General features: G+C 43.1%; 1 protein-coding gene and 1 long non-coding RNA gene across 3 annotated transcripts; one reads left to right on the top strand and one right to left on the bottom strand.

Moving 5' to 3' along the window:
• Positions 1 to 625: 625 nt before the first annotated feature.
• Positions 626 to 11,158, top strand: LOC119167969 (uncharacterized). Of its 2 annotated transcripts, XM_037419427.2 has the most exons (5): positions 626 to 858; positions 2,983 to 3,119; positions 3,178 to 3,251; positions 9,801 to 9,887; positions 10,992 to 11,158. In XM_037419427.2, exons 1-5 carry the CDS (start codon positions 748 to 750, stop codon positions 11,138 to 11,140), a joined length of 558 nt encoding a protein of 185 aa, XP_037275324.2. In that variant the 5' UTR covers positions 626 to 747; the 3' UTR covers positions 11,141 to 11,158. The 2 variants fall into 2 exon arrangements, 1 of the variants encoding a protein (XP_037275324.2); XR_012883986.1 differs by lacking the exon at positions 9,801 to 9,887.
• A 4,223-nt stretch (positions 11,159 to 15,381) lies between these two features.
• Positions 15,382 to 20,212, bottom strand: LOC142764959 (uncharacterized). The gene is made up of 2 exons (XR_012883987.1): positions 19,981 to 20,212; positions 15,382 to 15,648 (listed from the first exon to the last, which is right to left on the bottom strand). It is a non-coding gene; the product is annotated as an uncharacterized LOC142764959 (long non-coding RNA).
• Between the last annotated feature and the right edge of the window lie 69 nt (positions 20,213 to 20,281).

The raw sequence follows: 20,281 nt of genomic DNA on the forward strand, positions 1-20,281 counted from the left end.
ATGTGTGGTACAAGTGTACATCAACATCGAGCATCAGAACGTGTGATGACCATAATGACTTCATGGTTTAAAATCAGTCACCCACTGCAGTAGGAACACAAAATAAACTAGAAAGAAATCGCCTTGACCACCTAGAAACAACCAAGCGTCAGGTCGGTGTACTCCGCGACCTAATTTGAAAAATTGGTGATTAAGCAATCGCAACTGGGAATCGAACTCGGCACCTCCCGCATTAGAAGCTCACGCCCCAACCATGTATTCACCACTGTGGTTAGAGCAAGCGCATTGTGGGTGCATGGGAAGTTCAAAAAGGTTTGATGCACTAAGTGTTTGAAGTACGCACTAGCGACAGAATATCGCTATCGCGTTCAACTTTTAAAGGAGAAGCTTAAGGGTCCCCTAATATTTTCCTCTGACACACCTACAAAACAATTGCACTATTCTGCAGATATTATTATTGCTTTCTCTGTGGGTGGTCATAGCAGGGTACAGGTGTTGGAAATACAATAGCCGAACAGAAACAATGAAAGATTTATTTTCATAGGAATGGGGAAGCCGCTGCAAACCGCCTTCGAAGAGAACCGCAACCTAGGCCCACACTTCTTTCAACGGTCAAAACGTTTTTTCGCTGAACATCTGTGAACCTCTGGCAACAGTGACACCCGTAAAGACTAGCGTGTTGGCAACATACGTAGGCTTTCTACGGAAACAACACTTCAATGCCACGACGAAGTCACCCTCAAAACGATGTTTCAAAAGTGTATCTCGACGGCAATTCTTCTTTTACCGTTAGTATCACCACTGAATGGTTTGTTTGCATGCGTAAAAGGGATATGCAAGAAACCGGATATCAAAAAGGTAAATGGACTGCGTCACAAATAGTTACGTAGATATTGGATGTGATCTGAGTGGACTAAGGAACAGTCACGCTCGTTGTTGCGTTGAGAGCTTTAATGGGTGCCAAACATTTGCTGTTACTTTTTTTCACGTTGCATGTCTTAATGATAGGCGGGTAATGCACTGCAACAAGGCAAAACAAGGCATCGTTATCTCTCGTAATGAACGTTGATGACAGCAAGAATCATATGTATTTAAGTAAGGCTTCTTGGCAGTAGGGTACAGTACATGAGGCTTCTTTCGTGAGGCCCTACTAGATAGTGTGGCTGCCCGGGTCTGGTCAGGGTCCACCCACTAGCTCTTCAGGATATGTTTGGTGGGTCGTGCCTCTGACGGCAAATGTACCAGTGCCTTTGTAAGCACTGGTGGGGTGGTGTCTGCTGGGCTAATCTGTAATGTAATTGTGGTGTCTATGGTCCAGGAGTGAATTCAGCGACTCATTGAAGGGGAGGGCGGAGGGGGGCGGTTGCTTGAAATAACACCGGAGATGGGGGCGTGGTCACTACTTTTTTTTTGTTTTTACGAGCACTAAAACTCTGTCATAGCCAAATACTGTTAATATGTGGTCAAAGCAGTGCCACTCATTTGTCCCGATTGGTGAAAGCAAGTGGACGGCAAGCCCTAAATAGAGGGGGAAGGGGTGCCGACAAGCCTTGGGGGGAAGAGCTAGATCGCCCCTACCTCTTCAGTGGATTCACCACTGGTATGGTCAGATGCTACTAAATAGGTCCAGAGAGGTCCCACCCAGACGACTGAAGCTTAAAAACCGATCGCCTCCCTCTCAGGCACTCGGCGATGCTCTCTGAAGACGGGGTCATTGGACGTCCGGGTCAGCGTCCAGTGCTGAGTAAGTGCCCATTGAAAAGCGAAATGCCGTAGAAATCTAAAATTCTCGTCACCTATAGTGCAGAGGTGAACTCGTGGCACGGATATTCGTCACTATGTTGTCTATAAAAAACATTGCGAAGTCTGTAAGTGAGTGTAGGCGATTGCCTGTAGTGCACGTCAGGCCTTGGCATGTCGTCTGTTGTGCTTGCGATGAGCAGGGACTACGTTTCGCCATCGATGCATTTGTTCCACTGGGTGTCAACCTCCGTAGTCAATACCTAACGCTATAGTTACGTTTTCTTTTTCTTTTCTCTAGTGGCATACCTGTCCTATCACTTTATAACAGCAACAACGAAGCGACAATGACAATAGAAATAATAATATTATAGCATTAGCAATATTAATAATAATTACCTGGTTTTACGAAACGACTAAGCCTTCATCAGTTTTTCTTTATTTTCCTTTCTTGTTTCTCGGGCTTGTGTCTTTCGACAAATGGCACGTACCCACACTAGGCAATCGGCCAAGAATGCGAGGTAGAGACTGTTAGATGTTATTTTAGGTAAGGTATGTCAATGAAAACCAAAAATATAGAAATGAAATGGCAAAGTCTTCTTCCCCTTCTTCTTCAAATGCCTTGATGATGATCGCTTATTTTTATCAGCAACAAATAGCTAACTCGATTGGCGGAGCGCATGCGAAACCACGTATAAAAAAGAACAAAAAATAGGAGGCCAGCAAGGAATAGAAAGACTCAAAAATCAAAACAGTACCAGAAAGAAAGAGCAAAAATGGGTAAAGAGAGAAGAAACAAAAGAAAATGAAAAAACTAAAAAAGGCAAAAGAAGCAAAAAGGTAGAAAAAGAACAGATGAGGCTTCGAAAAGAAGACCAAAAAAAAGAAAACAAGAACGAGACTGCCCTGCACTGCACTGCCATAAGGATTATCAACCCTAGCAGGACGTTACTTTCATTTCTATCTACTTTCATTTGGTTTATATATGCTTTAATTACTGCTACGTCGTTTGAAATCCATAGTTTGCAGGCTCTTGTAGCCTGTGCCTAATAAGAAAACCAGCTCTCAGGATCATCTGCCTCCTTTTGTTAACTAGAAGCCATGCATATTTGGAAAGCCAATGCCCCACGTTTGGCGCTACATGACAAGCTCGTATATAGAAGATTTTTCATTTTCGTATCAAGAACAAAAGTACTATAAACACAAACCAACTAATAAAAAGAAAATTATCTTTTCTTACAGTTTGTATGTACAAGGGATCGTATATGGACATACAACACGAGTTCTACGGACTTCATTATGTGCAAGTGTGACCACATGAAAAGCTACCATAACATGAGTATGTTCTTCACAAGGTCATTTTTCACCGACGATCATTGGTAAGAATTCCATGTCCCTTAATGAAGATTACGAATTGAGCCCCAACTTTTTCTTTAGGCATCGGAGCATTCAGAAGCTTGAAGGAATGTTTTCAAAGCAACGTAAAGAAGTGATGCAGGTCAGCAACAAAGGTATCGAAAACAGTGCCATTGTAATTCTGTGTGTAAAATCATGACGATCTACTTTATAGGCGAATTTAAAAAAAAGCTCTAAAGTACAATGCCATTGAAGTTCTAGCTCGAAAGCATCTGCGGCAAAAAAGCCACTTTGTGAATACAGCAGCCACATTAATACGGTGACGTTGTAGTTAGATCTGATTCTCAGTATAGCATTGCGTGAGCTTCCAGTACAGTATATAAGCGCAAGTATTACGCGATAGCACAGTGGTTCGGGCCGGCTGAACAGTAAACATTGCGCGGTTAGGGCACACAATCTGTTGATCTGTCCTGTAATAGCAAATAAAAGAACTTTTGAAAAGTCTGTCCCGCTCTCCCTCTCTGCCTCTCTCTCTTCATATATATATATATATATATATATATATATATATATATATATATATATATATATATATATATATATATATATATATATATATATATATAGGCAGGCATGGTGGTTGAGTGGCCGTAGCGTTGCATATAGTCCAGTAGATCCTCCGTGAGCGGTCACAACGTGGTTTATTTCGACGTTCGGCCTAGAGTCTGGCCTTCATCAGGATTAAAGGTACAGTTTGTTGGTGCTCAGCTTTATACAATCTCAAACCAGAGGGAAAGGAAAGAGAAAAAAGACAGAATAAAAGAGAGAAAAGAAAAAAAGAGAAAAAGAAATATAAGGAGGACTCCCCTCGGGCGCCCCCTCCCACTCTTCCTTCCACTTCCCCCTTCATCTCTCTCCCCTTTCTCCCCTTCACCTTTCTGATGTCAGCGGTCTGTGTATGCTTCCTTTCACTAACGCATTCTTCCCGACCAGACGGCGCCCCCTGGCACTGGCGGTTCGGTGTGGGGCAAAAAAGAGCTTTTTTAGGAAGTTCTAAGTCTTTAACTACTCGGAGCCCCGTCAACATTTCGTCGTAGAAAGAGCGGTGCCGCGTATTGTGGCAGAGGCTGGTAAGCGGGCATTTTAAAAAGTTCTAAGCCTTTAACTGCTCGGCGCCCCGTCAACATTTCGTCGTAAAAAGAGGGGTGCCGCGTATTGCGGCAGAGGCTGGTAAGCAGGCGCAATGCGAATTTCTTGCCCGCTTCTGGATTACGCGTGCGGTGGGGGCCTCCCGGCTGTGCACAGGGTTGCTGTTGGGCATGTCATGCATGGCACAATTGATTGGGTAGTAAAATAAAACAGAAAACAGATGACAGCTGCACTTAGGAAAAGTAGTTAGACTTGGAATTGTTTTTAGTTGTCCAGTGCCCTTCGCAGCTGCAGTGCCATGAACTCAGTTACTATTTTCATTATTGCCGTTATTGTTTACTAATGCTTCAATTGCTGCAAGTGTACCAGGATTTTCATTTATTCCTTTATCGGGGGTGTTAAATCGGTGGATAAGGTATGACTTTCGTTGTTCACGTTCTCGATTTGATTTAAATCCCGTCTCTAAGAGCGTTACTAATAGTTTGTCGAATGCATGGTCGGGAAGATTGAGACGTTTTGATAGAGGTAGACTTGCGGCTGATTTCGCATGAGCTGTGTGATCATTGAAGCGAATCCTAAATGGTGCTTCTGTTTGTCCGATGTACTGCATACCACACACGTTGCATTCGAGTAGGTATACCACATTAGAGGAATCGCATGTTAGGTTTCCTCGTATTTTAATCGAAAACTTGGATTGTGTGCTGGTTGCTCTGTGTGTTTCTCACATCGCCTTACATACAAGACATCGTGGCTTTAAACAAGGTCGGCATGAATTATTGGGGGGTGATGTGTTCATTTGAGAGTGGACAAGTGTGTCTATGAGGTTACGTGGTCGTCGGTAAACGACGCCTGGAGCGGATGGGAATGCGCGTTTCAGACGTTCACTTTGTTCCAGAATGTTGTAATGTCGTTTAAGGATTTTGTTTACACTGGGAAAGTTTGTGCTGTAAGTCAAGCAGAGGTTTGTTCGCTGTGGGTCTTCTTGCGGTGGTCGCTTCATAAGTAAGTCTTCACGCTTTAGTTTTCTCGCTTTTTGAACAGCTTCATTAATTACATGTGGGGGTATTTTTGTTTCTCGAGCATTAGTTTTAGCCTCTGTGAGCTCGTGTCAAAGTCAGCGTCTCTAGAGCAGATTCGCTTAAACCGGTGAGCCTGGCTGTATGGAATACTGTTTTTACAGTGGCGTGGGTGATCGCTTTGGTAATGAAGGTATTGTTGTCGATCCGTTGGTTTGCGATATAGGGTTGTAGAGAGCTTCTCTTCTTCTATCGTTATGGTAACATCAAGAAAATTTACGGTAACTTGCGAGTATGTGTGTGTGAAGTGTATGTTCGGGTGTACAGCATTGTAAGTGTCTATAAAGCTGAGAAGTTCGTCCTCGCTGTGGGTCCAAATAAGAAAGATGTCGCCTATGTATCTTCTGTATAACATTGGTTTCAAGGAACTTTGTGCAAGAAATTCAGATTCTAGCTTTCCCATAAATACGTTGGCATAATTAGGTGCCATTTTGGTGCCAATAGCGGTCTCGCTGATTTGTCGAAAATACTCTTGGTTAAACTCGAATAAATTTAATCCGAGGACCATCCTCGTCAAAGTTGCGATGGCAGAGAAATCTGGGGTGTTAGATTGTCTATGCTTTGTGTACATGTTTTGTAATGCAGCTATGCCATCGTCGTAATGAATATTTGTATACAATGAAGAGACATCAAGAGTAACCAAATACGAGTTTTTCGGCACACACAGACCTGCAATGTCTCGAAGAAAATGTGTGGTGTCTTTTATGTACGACGCGAGGGTGCATGGAATGTGGCTTATTAGTTTGTCTACGTACCCTGATATGGGTTCAGTACCGATGCCTGATATGATTTGTCGACCTGGGTTACCGGGTTTATGAATTTTTGGGAGGATGTAGAAGCGACCTGGACGAGGGTATGCTGCTCGCATCAGTTTGTATATATATATCACAATCAAAACGCGCTAGATAAATGTCTTTTTGAAGCACTGTGCTTTAAATCTGTGACCTTTCGCACTTTGCTGCGCCACCGCAATGTCCCTTTCTGCAGTAATCCTGCAATCTAAAGAAGTGATCAGCTAGCAAGAACAGCTAAAAAAGAGTCTAGTTGTTTGTACATAGTCCACACTTGCAAGATGTTGCTCATTCATGAGGAATGACACACCTAACATCTTTTAGTTCTCCTGACCTCTGACAGAACCCCTGACATCTTTTAGTTCGCACTCGTCTTGCATACACCGGAGTGTTCTTTCTGAGCGTCCCTTCGTGTGGTTGAGCAGTGCGGGGCAAGTGTACTGAGGCAGTTGTCATTTCGTACGGGTCCTCGCAGCACCCGTGTGTTCTTTTCGTGCGTTCTCTTTGTCTTTGAGCAGTGCACAGCAGTTGTCGAGCACGGAAAGTTCTTTTGCTCTTGTCCAGTTATTATCTGTGTCTTATTGTTGTGGGTTCCTTTTCCTGTTTGAGTAGTGGGATACGACTGTTATTTTGTACTTGTCCTGTTTACATCTGTATGTTTTTCGTGCTCGTGTGCTTCTATCTTTGCGTTTCAGGAGCGTAGTACAAGTGTCGAGTGGTGAATTTTGTTGTTTCGCACTCGTCCTGTCGACACCCACGTGTTATTTTCGTGCCTCGTTCTTTGAGTTTAATTTCGGGCTGGACCCTCTTCATTTTCCTTTTCTGTTGAATTAAGCCCGGTATACATTGTGGCACGGGCCGGTGCTCTTTCTTTCCTTTGCATACCCCACAATAATATACGTACCTACATCTTTTATAAGCGTGCTGCTATGGTCAGGTTGTGACTGTTGTTATTTCGAACTCGTTTTATCTAGACGTCTGTGTTCCACTTGTGTGTCCTTCCTTGTTTCTGAGCAGCGTGGTGCATTTGTCAAGCTGAAAAAAGTTATGTCGCAATGCTAATGTGTATATTTTTTTGCGCACGTCCTTTCTTGTACTTTAGAGGCACTGTGAAAGTTTGCAGTTTTTAAATTTTCTGTGTGCAATTCCAATTTGTTGCTATGGCATTCGTAACTTTGCCTTTTAGACAACGGCATAACTTTTTTTTTGGAAGAAGTAGCTATTATGAGAGTGCTATACCACTTTCTTTGGGAAAGAAGAGAGCCCACATCGCTCCTCTTTTACATATAAAAAATTGCACTACTAATTCGAAAGCGTTTATTAAAGACATCTTCACTTGGACAGAATCTTGTGCGCCATGTAATTTCCTGCACCATTTCTACAAATACGCTTCCCTAGAGCGCCAAGCCCACTACCTGTGTTTCCTTTTACTGCAGAAAAAAAATTTGCAAACACCGATGCTGGAATGACACCTATAAAAATCATACGCCATGATGACACGACAGGTACTTGTGCTACACTGCAAGCATAAAGGAAAGCGTGTAGCTGATGTCAGGTAACAACTGCGCACAACAACAGCGTACCCAGCAACGTGCTTCACCACACTGGACAACTATGTTTCCGTCAGTGCCTAAAGTACGAAACATCTCTCGAACTCTGCTAGAAGAGCGCATCCATGGCCGAGCGCGAGCGCAGCTGTTTGTTCAAATTACAGCTGCCAGGGCAGCGCATCACCCGCCACATCGCCCACCCTTAAGCAGCCCTACATACGTCTTCGCTCGCTGGAGTGTTTCACAGTTGCAATAGGTGTTGCCGGAGGCAAGCCTCGCATGCTTTTAATTGCAAATCATACATACGATAAGTAGGAAAATCTTATCAATTTGAAATTCACACAAGATAAGACGCCGATGGTGGCATAATTATGAGCATTTTATATAATTGCTTTCTGAATAAAAGTATACCAAGTTCGTGCACGAACTTCAGCAAGTTTGCCAACGCATTGAGGAGTAGGCGCGCCGGAAAAACCAAGTCCGTGAGGGCAACTGCCGCAGTGTAGCTACTTCACTGCGTTGTAGGTTTCGGCGAGGCTGCACTTCAACAATATACGCCAACTCCGGAAGAAGACGCGAGCCACACAGCGACATCTCCTCTGGGACTGTACGCCACCACCGCGTAACCAAGAAGCAACGCCCACTAACATAAGCAGTGAAATCATGAGCCAAGAGCCAAGCAACCAAAGAGACGTGGTGCAGCAGGTGCTTGGCTTCCAGGAACACCAGCAGCCGAAAGCGGTGCCCCCATGAGTTAGACGCTAGTAAGTTGCTGCTCCAGGACTGCCGAGCATGCTAGCATCTTTTAATTCCCTTACCTCTTCCTCCTTCATGCAGGATGAACGATAAAGTTGTTTCACTCACTCTAGTCCATGAGGGTGCCGGATGTCAGGCCACGTTTCTTGCGCACTGCAGTGACCTTAAAGTTTTCGCTCGCTCATTCCTTTAGGGCCGAAGCACCATAAGGGCGATGCTTGTCCATTCGATTGGCGTCCGTGCACACGGCTACAGTAGAATCTTATGTGAGACTCTAGAAAAGAGGTAACAGTATACTACTATCACTCATACTTTTAACAAAACAATATAAAACGTCTACTAACACAAACAGTCTGCCCTAATCGGTGACTTCAACGTTGGCATCATGGACCTTATAGGGCCTAGCTTCGTCGTAGATTCTTTATGTCCCTTCAAGTCACTCAATTAGCATTAAATAGAAAAACGCTCGGCTAACATGTCGGAGACAAAAAAAAAGGATTAACATTACTCTAATATCAATCTTCAATGTAGTGAAACAATAGAAAACCCCTACAAGAACAAACCTTTGTACCATTTGGTGACTTCAACGAAGGCAATATGGGTCTTAGCACCCTGCTTTACCAACTCGACATAACTCACTTCGTTGAGAAGCCTGGACTTTTTTGTCAGTTTTTGCTTTATCAAGCTCCGACGCTGCCCCTCTCCATTTTGCTAGTCTCACCTTCTCTCTCATTACCCGAGCGCGAAGGGAATGTTGCTCGCCGTCACATGCCTCTTGTCGATTCTACATCGGGACGCGCCAGAGGTTCGTAATGACAGTATCGCAACTTCATATTTGACAGATAATCGTCTTGATGTCAATTACAACGTCTGCAGAGTCCTTCTGCTACAAGTTAACTTATAGTTTATATTATCTTCGCATAAATAAATCGAGTATTTGGGAAGAATTTGTGTGATACACTAATCATCATTCTTTTTTGCACAAGCTTCATTTCTTGAAAACCCAACTTATGCCGCTTTCCTATCAAAATTACCATATTATGCCGATAGCGTGGGCGCCCTTCGTGGCAGGAGAGCTTATGTACCACAATGAGAAAATAATGACACTAAGCTGGGCAGAAGATTTATTCGCTTGACATAACTACTGCTTAAACACTGAATTTTTTTTCTGTAAAATAGCCTACAGACTTGCCTTCTTGTCGAACATATTAGGCCAAACATATCTATTGGTTACTTGACTATCACTTTGAAATAACTGAAGTACCTGGTACCAGACCAAAACATGCTCTTTTCATAGTTACTTTTGATAGTTTCATAGAACTGACATTTACTTGAAGAATAAGTCAGTGCGGCAATATTTCACTGATGTTTTTTTTTTTCAGAACACGTTGTCATCTCGATAGAGGATCTTATTTATATGAGTGAAAGATATCGCTGTGCAGTGATTATAGTGAAGCAATTCACACCCAGTATGTAACAATATCTTCATGTTTACTTAGCAGCAGCATAAAGTTAAATAGGCTACATGGTGTCTCTGAAAAAAATTTCTTCACTGCTTAGCTGATTGTCCAGTAGTGTCTAACTGAAATGCATCTACGAAGTTTATTGTAAATAGGAAAGGTGTCACTATTTTCGCGCGCATCACGCTCATGACATTACGTCACCAAAAGATCATTTAACACTGTCGCATTAAATTATAACCGCTCAAGATTGTAAAGGATGTACATAATCAATTTAACCAAAAAAGACAAAACAACTTGTCACTTAATGGTTTTTGGTGTGTAATTGTGTGGCAACTCTAGATTCACCACTTGGGAGAAAGACATAACAAACAAAAAAGCAATAAAAGTAATTGCGCAGTATTACCAAAATAATAAAGTGACGAGAAAATTATCCAATAGCGAAGATTTCCCTAGCCGCAACGGGTATTTCAAGTTAATGATTTCGCAACGTCAGCCACAGTCTTCCCGTTGACTTCGAAAAGCGCTGACACAAAAACATTGCACTTTTTTTTTATCAATTGGTAGCGTATGACCCACTCATCGAGGTTTGAAATCTCGTTTATGCCAGTTCCCAATCATTACTTATTTAGAGATGTTTTCAGAGCGTCAAGTCTGAGTTTCGATTTCAGAGAGCACCGAGTTACACAGGAACAGTTCCACGGAACGGTAAACACACCTGGCCACGTGACCAAGCAAAACTGTGACGTGCGCGAGCGGGCGCCGCACTAGCAGCCAGCGCCGCCGACACACGCGAAGCCGCAGGCACGATGGAGGCAGTCGCGGGTAGCGCAAGCACAAGCCGTACATCAGCAACCACCCACCACAAACTCGTGACGTAGGGTTCGTTTACATTACCCCTGCGTTGACGTCGGCACCACGAGTGGCTCCACATCTCGCTCGGCCGCACGGTGTACAGGTTACAATTGATTTCATATATGTTCGACGGTATACTTGCTCTTGATCTTTCAATTGACACGTTTTACTTATTTCTGAAGACTGAATCAATCAGAAAAATATTATTTTTTAGGTGTTTAGCAAAACTAACGACCAGCTCTTTCCTCCTGTTTGCAGCTAAGCAAACGTTTTATGACTTGCGAGTTCGGGATGCCTACCTTAAAACACGTCCTCACGAGAAATGCGTGAAACGTTTCGAGAAGCTGACACCAAGAGGACATGGAATTTATATGCCGAAATGCAAAATTATTTTAGGAATCAAATAAAAGTTATGAGGCAATAAATTTCTGTATTTCCCACATAAAGTACATTCCGTGCTAATAATAAAGCTTTGAATTACACTCCAATTGGGCTTGGAATTGTTACATGCGAAACCATGTAAGCATTTTCGGAAAGCTCCACTCAAGAATGCTGGGTAAGCGCCATGCATGCACTGTCGCGATGTTTCTCTTTTTGGTGCACTTTTTTGCACCCGCGCCTTCATAGCAACTCGATAACGGCATTTCGTTTGTGCTTCTCTGGCTATCACCTTGGAATAATCTCTATGTCGTTGCTGTTTGGCTGCTTTGTCGCGTTTTCCGAAAGCATGTGCTAAGCAATCACCGTTGTCGTGCTTCTTCTGCTCGCTTAGCCCTGAGAGCGTGATTCACTCATAGCACTGACGTTCTCGGCGAGCCTCCTCAGAGGCGTCCATAGCGGGATACGCCCATAAATGCCCGAAGGGGAAGAACGTTATCGCCCATGAATCAGTTTTCAGTGCCAGCAATGAAAGAACTCGGTCAGTTGACTTTACTGATTCTATTAGGGCTCACGAAAATCAGCGCTCAAAACTTTACATTGTACATGCAGCAGCGATGCCGAAAGCCAAGCCGCTTCCGTGGGCTCATGCGGTGAAGTTCAGCGGCTGTTTCGCTTGGAATTGCGGGACCATTCCACCAGAGACGTAGACAGATTTTTTTTACCAGGAGTGGCATGGGGTGGGGGGGGGGGGGGGGTCAGCCTTTTTTTTTTAACTGAAGGGAAGGCCGGGCAGGTAAAGGGTCATTTTGCACTCCCTCTGCCATGGCGAAAACAATGTCGGGGAGGGGGCCACTGGCTTTTTTGTGCCACTCCCTGGTAACGCCAGTGCATACTGCCTTATGACTTCGCTGTATAAGTGCATTGTACTTAATATTTCAGCACTCGCTTATGAGATAATCAATCAATCAATCAATCGAGCCTGTATCACAGCTTGTACACACAAACTGTGGATGGCGAGAAAAAAAGCAGTGAATTTAACGCCGCTTGACGCGCCTCGCCATCCCTATAAGTCAGCAGTAGACACAAAGCAAAAGACAGTTACTGCATAAAAGGTTCATACAAAACACTGTGTTTTTACAACACAAACAAAAAAATAAATAAAACCGATAATAAAGGCATAAGTATCTTAATTACCAACTGCACTGCCAGTACAAAACCATAACACGTATTATTACAATGTATGAAGACTGGAAAACACATTGTGACTAAGACTACACACACTCCTAAATATTGCTTTTGTGGAAGCACGATAAGATAAAGTATTTAAGCAGTCGAAATTCGAGAACTTTGGCACAATATACCTTAACATTAAAAAACCATAATGAGTTCCAGACTTTGGTAATACGAAACTGTTTTGTACTCTGGTATCACGTATTGAATGACGAAGTGTAAGTAAAACAATTTTCAAAATAGATGAATTATTTTTCCTCGTTGTTGTCTTATAAAAGCATGCAAATCTATAGTCAAATAGTTTGTTTACAGTTAAAATATTGCACTATAAGAAAACATTTTCAGTGGGCTAATCACAAATAGGACCCAATATCAATTGCGTGGTGCATTTTCTGCTGCAGAGTTTGCAGTTTCAATGTGTTTGACAAAGTTGTGTTGCCCTGGACGAGCGCTCAATAGCTAAGGTGAGAATAAAAGAACGCATATTACAAAGCAAGCTTGGTTTTGGTGGGAAAAATATATCTGTTATGCGAAATGCTTCCCATGATTTTAGAGGGTGCCGAAGAAAGACTATTGACATGTGCAGGCCGTGATATTGTGCTGCTAAACGTTATGCTAATGATTTAAACGCACCGACGTACTGAAATAAACTATTGCCTAGGTATAAGCAGGGCCGTGTAAATACTTGCTTTCCTTCGAGGTAAAAAGAGCACTGCTTTTGTCGCCCCGCCGCGGTGGTCTAGTGGCTATGGTACTCGGCTGCTGACACGCAGGTCGCGGGTTCGATTCCCGGCTGCGGCGGCTGCATTTCCGATGGAGGCGGAAATGTTGTAGGCCCGTGTGCTCAGATTTGGGCGCACGTTAAAGAACCCCAGGTGGTCGAAATTTCCGGAGCCCTCCACTACGGCGTCTCTCATAATCATATGGTGGTTTTGGGACGTTAAACCCCACAAATCAATCAATCACTGCTTTTGTCTTCTGTTTGTTTATTTTTAGTAAATTAACTGATGACCATACGGCAAGAGATGAGAGTGCGTTATTCGCAATATCTGCTAAGTGTTGTATGTCATTAGAAGAAAAAAATAGGTGGTATCATTATCATATAATGTATTTTGCGTGAGTGTTGATGTTAGGAATAGCATTAACGTACATATTGAACAGCGGTGGCCCTAAGATGCTACCCTGAGGGACGCCATTTGAAATGCTTTGCAACTGTGAAGCGTAGTTGTTAATGGCTACGCATTGAGACTGTGAACCCAAGTAGGACTTCATTAGGTTAAGAGCGTGGCCACGTGCATCATAGTTCTCTTATTTCGCGAAAAGAGTTTTGCAATTTAAGCAGTCAAAGGCTTTCCTGAAATCAACAAAATACCAAGAGTGGAAAGCTGGGCCTCAAAGTTCTTTAATATATATTCTTTTTGAACAAGCAGCGCATGCTCTGTAGGCCTGTGTTTTGTAGAGCCATATTGACAGTCAGGTATCAAGGAATGTTTAAGAAAAAAGCCGTTGAGATGAACGCAGATGAGTTGTTCGAAGTCCTTATAAAAATACGGAAGTAATGACACAGGCCTATAGTTTCCCAAAGTGTTCACATCTCCTTTTTTGTGAATCATGGCCACCCTTGCTAGTTGCATATCAGCAGAAAATTGGGATATGGTAAGTGCCATGTTATATATGTACGCTAGACATGGCGTGATAATGTCGAGAACCTTTTTCAGTGGCCGACTTTGAATATTGTGCGCATCAAGACTACAGGTAGATTTAAGCTTTCTAGATGTCAAAAAAACCTCCGTTTCATCCATTGGTGCAATACATGGGGATGATATTACTGTTTCACATAAAAAACCAAAGATTGCAACATTGAACTGGCTGTGTCATACCTCAGAGAAAAATTTAAAAATGACTCTGCAAGACGCAAGCCGGATGTTTCCTTGTCATCTATTACTAAACTTGTTATATTTCTCTCATGCGTGTTTCTGCTTAAAAGCATGTTTATGCGCTTTTATTTTTCTTTTGGGTGCCGAGAAAAAATTTTTTGAACACGGTTTTGTAATAAGTAGTTCTCGCTACCCTCATTTCCCTACTCAAGTGGTTACGCAGTGATTTGTGCTGTGCCAGAATGCCTGTGTGTTTTGTGTGGCTCATTGTAATATAAAATAAACATTTCCAGAAATTTGCGGTAAGCATGCGCAGTTGTGCTTTCATTGTATACTGCAGACCGATCCACCAAAGCAATGTGCTCCTCAATTGTTCGAGTTTCTGAGGAGATAAAAGTTGCCGCTGAGCCTTCGCGTTTGCTTTTGAAGGAATTTGCTTTTCGAGAAACAGGAAAACAGGCAAGTGATCGCTTATGTGTAATGCTAAGCGGCCCGAAACAAGCATACAATCAATGTTAGTAATTTTAAGGCCTTGCACAGAAGACCCACTATCAGTGGCTCGTGTGGGACTACTGATTACATCGTGAAAACCAGTGGCTTGAAGGAGCAACTGTTGCTGCGTTGAACGGATAGTGCCCATATCTCTGTTACAGTCTCCAGTCATGCAAGAAGAAAATGCCTCTAAATTGAGAAAGAATATATCGTGGTCGAAGCATTAAAGAATGTGGATAGGTTTCCCTGAGGGGGACGATAAACAACAGAAACTGTTTAACAGGCCAACTTAATGGTGAGCAGTTCAATATACCAGAGCCACGAAAAGCAGTGTTCCTGTAACAGTTCATAGACATGCTTGTTTTTCACCAGCAGGCCATCGCCTCTCCCACGTTTTGCTGTACGGTTAACACAAAATTAAATATAACCAGGCATGCGCAGAACATCAGTATCATGATGATATCATGTTTTAGAACGTCAAACGGGTTTGTGAAGCCCGCCGGAAAATCAGTCAATGGATCAACTTTGTTCACAACAGTTTGCATGCTGAAAATTACTGCTGTCAACCTACCAGTTTTCTCTGTGCCAGCATATGGTTAAGCTGCGAGGGTTTGAAAATAGGCGTGTTACCCGAGCGATTTTCCAGGGGCGATAAAAAAAGCAAAAAAGCCATATATCGGATTTAATGACGCTGAACTACGTCGTTCTCCCAAAATCCGTTTGACAAATGAACTGAATGACATAGGAAGTTCCTGTTTTACGTGCTAGTATGCTGCCATTCTTTGTCCACGCATACTTCCCAAACGCTTTCCTTTTTCTTCCTATAGCTGCACCAAGGAGGCGTTTGTTGTGGGGCGTCCATTGTTCGTTGACGTAGATCCGTTGTTTGGGCCCCGTGAAGCCAATATCAGTAGTCGACAGGTTTGCCTTCTTTGCTGCATCAAGGAAAAAGTTTCGTTTTGTTCTGGTCGTGAACCTTACAGTCAGATTAGCGTCATAACTGTTCTCAGTTTTGGTGGTATCGGTGATATCAATGTCTGTTGGGTCGAGAGGAACCTTGATTGACTGTAAAATTTTCAAGGCCATTTCAGCGGTCCTGTCCTTAGCAGTGAATGGTAAGCCCTATATTTTTACATTATTGGGACTGTTCTATTGTTGCAGTTCCATAAATTTTCATTCAGCTTCAGTTATCCTTTCAGCTAGGTCCTTGTTTTCCTGCCTCAAAGCACCATAGTTCTTCCTGGTCCGCTTCGCCACAGCACTCAAAGTGTGCGGCTCTGTTAGAGCGCTTTTGATATCGTCAGCCATCTCGGAACAAAATGTTGTGCCCTGATTTATAGTCCAAATTACAGCGCGCATTTCACGATTGAAGTGATCAATGACCTTCATAATATTAGTATAGTAGTAGGCATGACGAGCAAAGAACAGAATACAAACACTAGGCCAGCAGTTTCAAAACCAATATAAAAAAAGAACTATAGAGTGGGGACTGCAGTGGTGAAAACCTGTATACAGGTGCACTCAGCTATGCAACAAAAATCAATAGAATGGAAAAGTTAGTCGCTGGTTCAACGTGCCACCGCCGACTAGATGGCAGATCCAATGAGGGGCTCTTTTTGTAGTTTCGGCAGCGGGTGACGTCACAATGCTACTGGCGCTCACACTTATCGTGGGCGTGTATGGCACAGTCAATGCCACCTAGATTATCAGGCCTGCTCACTGCCGCCGTGACGTCACTTGTTTTGCCCGAGCAAGCGCGCGTACGGGAGGCTGTGAATCTATTGCCACAATCGTCTCCCGTTAAAACGTGAAGCGTTCACGCCAAGTTTTACATGCTTACCAGCTTTATTCTGCCTTTTGGGTGAAAAGGCGTGCTATTTTAAGTAATCTATTGCACTTAAAAGCGTTTGGAGAATAACCTGTGGGCAATTTCTTCCACGAAAAAGCCACAGGCTGTACGCTATCGAAAGTGTGGTTGATCTATAAGAGCAAAGTTTGATGGAACAGCAAATTGACAAACAAATATGGCATATTTTATTCATTCTTTACTTACACATGCATGCACACACACATTATCTAGAGCATGCAGAGGAACTGTTCCTAACTCATTTGCTCAAATTCTGCTGTTTTATTTGTACCCTTTCGAACATCTGTCTTTATAGACACGTATTTAAAAAGAAGAGTCTGTGCTGCTGCCACAAGTATGTTTTTCAGCGCAGTATCAGGGTGATGACCTTTCCAAGACACAACGACATCTATTGTTTCACAAAAATCTCTCGTGACCGAGACTACAAGCGCTGTTTCCTCTTTTGCTATGGCACCTCCTGCAGCGGTGCATAGTTAGTCATATAACTTAGGGCTTGGGGAAAATGTTAGTACTGGGCCTATGTTAAACCGTGTAGCCCCGGTGGGCGCTTTTAATGCACGGCCGGTTTTCAGAACGGTGTATTTTTGGCATGGATTCTTAAATATTCTAGCTTGAAGTAGAAATCACACTTTTGAAAACCAATTAAAAAAGCACCTCACCATAAGTGTCTGCATGAATCTAAAGTTCAAGGAAACATATGGGACCAAGGTGCTCACCGCAATAAAGTGGTTGGAACACCGGCAAGACAATACTATTAAAAAATTGGCAGATCCCACGCACAGTAGGAATCGATTATATGCGAAGCCTAAATGAGAAATGTGGATATGTCACTTTAAAATTAGCACAGCGTTACGAGGTGGAAGTAAATGATGCCGTACATGACTTCCATGTCATGATTATCATGTTTGGATGTGTCGTTCATCTTCGTCATCTATTCATGTCACGTGATACCAAATTTAGTACTTGTGTAGCTAGCGAAACGGCCGTGAGCACACTATGAGTGTGGTTTGCTGTCATGTTCTTACAAGACACGCGTGTCAGGATTATCATGTTTCCACCATGTCATATCATTCGTCATCCATTGACATCACGTAACACCACATTTGGTATATGTGAAGCTAGAAAAACCACCGCGAGCTCATCATGAAGGGCCCAATATACTCCAATGTAGCGTTGAGGCGTGTGCACGCTGGGCACAGCGACGCTACGTTAGCAAAACGCGAGTGCTCTATAGTCTGACGCCAGGCACAACCAGCATCCGTCAGCGCTAAATGCGACATGCTGCATTTCGCACCGATGCCATGGAGAAACATTATTTGGGTGCGCGTTAAAGAACCCCAGGTGGTCAAAATTTCCGGAGTCCTCCACTATGGCGGCTCTCATAATCATATGGTGGTTTTGGGTCGTTAAACCTCACAAATCAATCAATCAATCAATCAATCAATAGAGTAACATTACTCTACACCAATGCGTTACCTAGACAACACGGCGTCTGCCTCTTTTTGTGATGGAGGGACGCCGGACGCGCTGAAGCACGCATGAGCCAAAGCAGCGCAGTGCGGCTTGCAACTGCGAGTATATGGAAGAATCGGCACCTGGCGTGGCAGAGCCGACGTGACGCGACGAAATGAATGCAGGTGAGCACGCACACCGCGTCATGTCAAAATGCATTGGCGCCTTGACTGTGGCATGTAGTCATGTTCTCACATGACACGCATCTCATGATTATTATGTTTGCACCAGTCACATTCCTTCGTCATTCATTGGCATCACGTAATACCAAATTAGGCATATGCGAAGCTAGCCAAACGGCCGCAAGCGCATCATGAGTGTGGCATGTAGTCATGTTGTTACATTACATGCACATCGTGATTTTCATGTTAGGGTTGGTCGCTTATGTTCGCCATGCAATCATGGTCATACCATTCCAGTTTTGACACATTCCATGCGAACAAACCACCGCAAGAGCTGCAGTACCATGAAATGTAAATCATGACATTCCTGACATACATGTCATCATTTTCATGCCTTGACTAGTCAAATGTGTTTTTCATGCAGTGGTGTTATGTCATACCAAGTTTAATATTGATACCGTTATCGAAACGGCCAGGAGAGCTAAATGTCGTAGGCGGCTAGACAGACAGACAGACAGGCAGGCAGGCAGGCAGGCAGGGAGGTAGGTAGGTAGGTAGGTAGGTAGGTAGGTAGGTAGGTAGGTAGGTAGGTAGGTAGGTAGGTAGGTAGGTAGGTAGGTAGGTAGGTAGGTAGGTAGGTGGGTGGGTAGGTAGGTAGGTAGGTAGGTAGGTAGGTAGGTAGGTAGGTAGGTAGGTAGGTGGGTAGGTGGGTAGGTAGGTAGGTAGGTGGGTAGGTAGGTAGGTAGGTAGGTAGGTAGGTAGGTAGGTAGGTAGGTAGGTAGGTAGGTAGGTAGGTAGATAGATCGATAGATCGATAGATCGATCGATCGATAGATAGATAGATAGATAGATAGATAGATAGATAGATAGATAGATAGATAGATAGATAGATAGATAGATAGGTAGGTAGGTAGGTAGGTAGGTAGGTAGGTAGGTAGGTAGGTAGGTAGGTAGGTAGGTAGGTAGGTAGGTAGGTAGATAGATAGATAGATAGATAGATAGATAGATAGATAGATAGATAGATAGATAGATAGATAGATAGATAGATAGATAGATAGATAGATAGATAGATAGATAGGTAGGTAGGTAGGTAGGTAGGTAGGTAGGTAGGTAGGTAGGTAGGTAGGTAGGTAGGTAGGTAGGTAGGTAGATAGATAGATAGATAGATAGATAGATAGATAGATAGATAGATAGATAGATAGATAGATAGATAGATAGATAGATAGATAGATAGATAGATAGATAGATAGATAGATAGATAGATAGATAGATAGATAGATAGATAGATAGATAGATAGATAGATAGATAGATAGATAGATAGATAGATAGATAGATAGATAGATAGATAGATAGATAGATAGATAGATAGATAGATAGATAGATAGATAGATAGATAGATAGATAGATAGATAGATAGATAGATAGATAGATACGCTCAACGTTGCCGAATTTCACTAAGAAATGCTTCGCATTTAAAACCAATGTACTAAGTCATGCCACAGCATTCATTTCAATTTGAGCAACCAAGTGAACAGAAGTAATAGAAGTCTGCAGCGCCAATCACCAATAAAAAAATGTTTACCGACACCGACGGAAAAGCCCGTGTTTTGAACTTACTGCCACGCGCGTTTATTATTTTAATGCTATGGCTAACGCCAACAAGTCTGAAGCACACATAACATCTTTATTTTAGAGCAAGATTGCGGAACGTGATGAAGATGGGGCCAATGAAGGACTTGGAAATATGTATTACTAACACACGTACCTCCAGGTAACAAAAAAAACGGATGTCCACGTCAGCCTGACAAGCAGCACACTCCCATTCCTTTCTTCGGTGGTCCTTAAGAAACGGGAACACTCGAAACTTCGGTCCCTTTGCCACGCCAAATCACCGCACAGCATCACCCAACCGTTCGTGTTGGCAGCCGTACAGGTTGCGAATATTCAATGCCTGCACAAAACGCATCACATGTCCACAGCGCAGTTGACAGACACAGAAAAAGACGGCCTTCTCGAGTCACTGACAACCTCACCAGCACGTGACGAAAACGTTCGCCGGGCTTGAC

This window comes from Rhipicephalus microplus, chromosome 6 (genome assembly GCF_043290135.1).
Source record: "Rhipicephalus microplus isolate Deutch F79 chromosome 6, USDA_Rmic, whole genome shotgun sequence".
Lineage (NCBI taxonomy): Eukaryota > Metazoa > Arthropoda > Arachnida > Ixodida > Ixodidae > Rhipicephalus > Rhipicephalus microplus.

Excerpts from the sequence above, each read along its gene's own strand:
- LOC119167969 (XM_037419427.2), top strand. The coding sequence starts at position 748 with ATGTTTCAAAAGTGTATCTCGACGGCAATTCTTCTTTTACCGTTAGTA. Across the intron at positions 859-2,982 it reads AGAAACCGGATATCAAAAAG|TTTGTATGTACAAGGGATCG; the intron begins GTAAATGGACTG and ends CTTTTCTTACAG. Across the intron at positions 3,120-3,177 it reads TTTTTCACCGACGATCATTG|GCATCGGAGCATTCAGAAGC; the intron begins GTAAGAATTCCA and ends CTTTTTCTTTAG.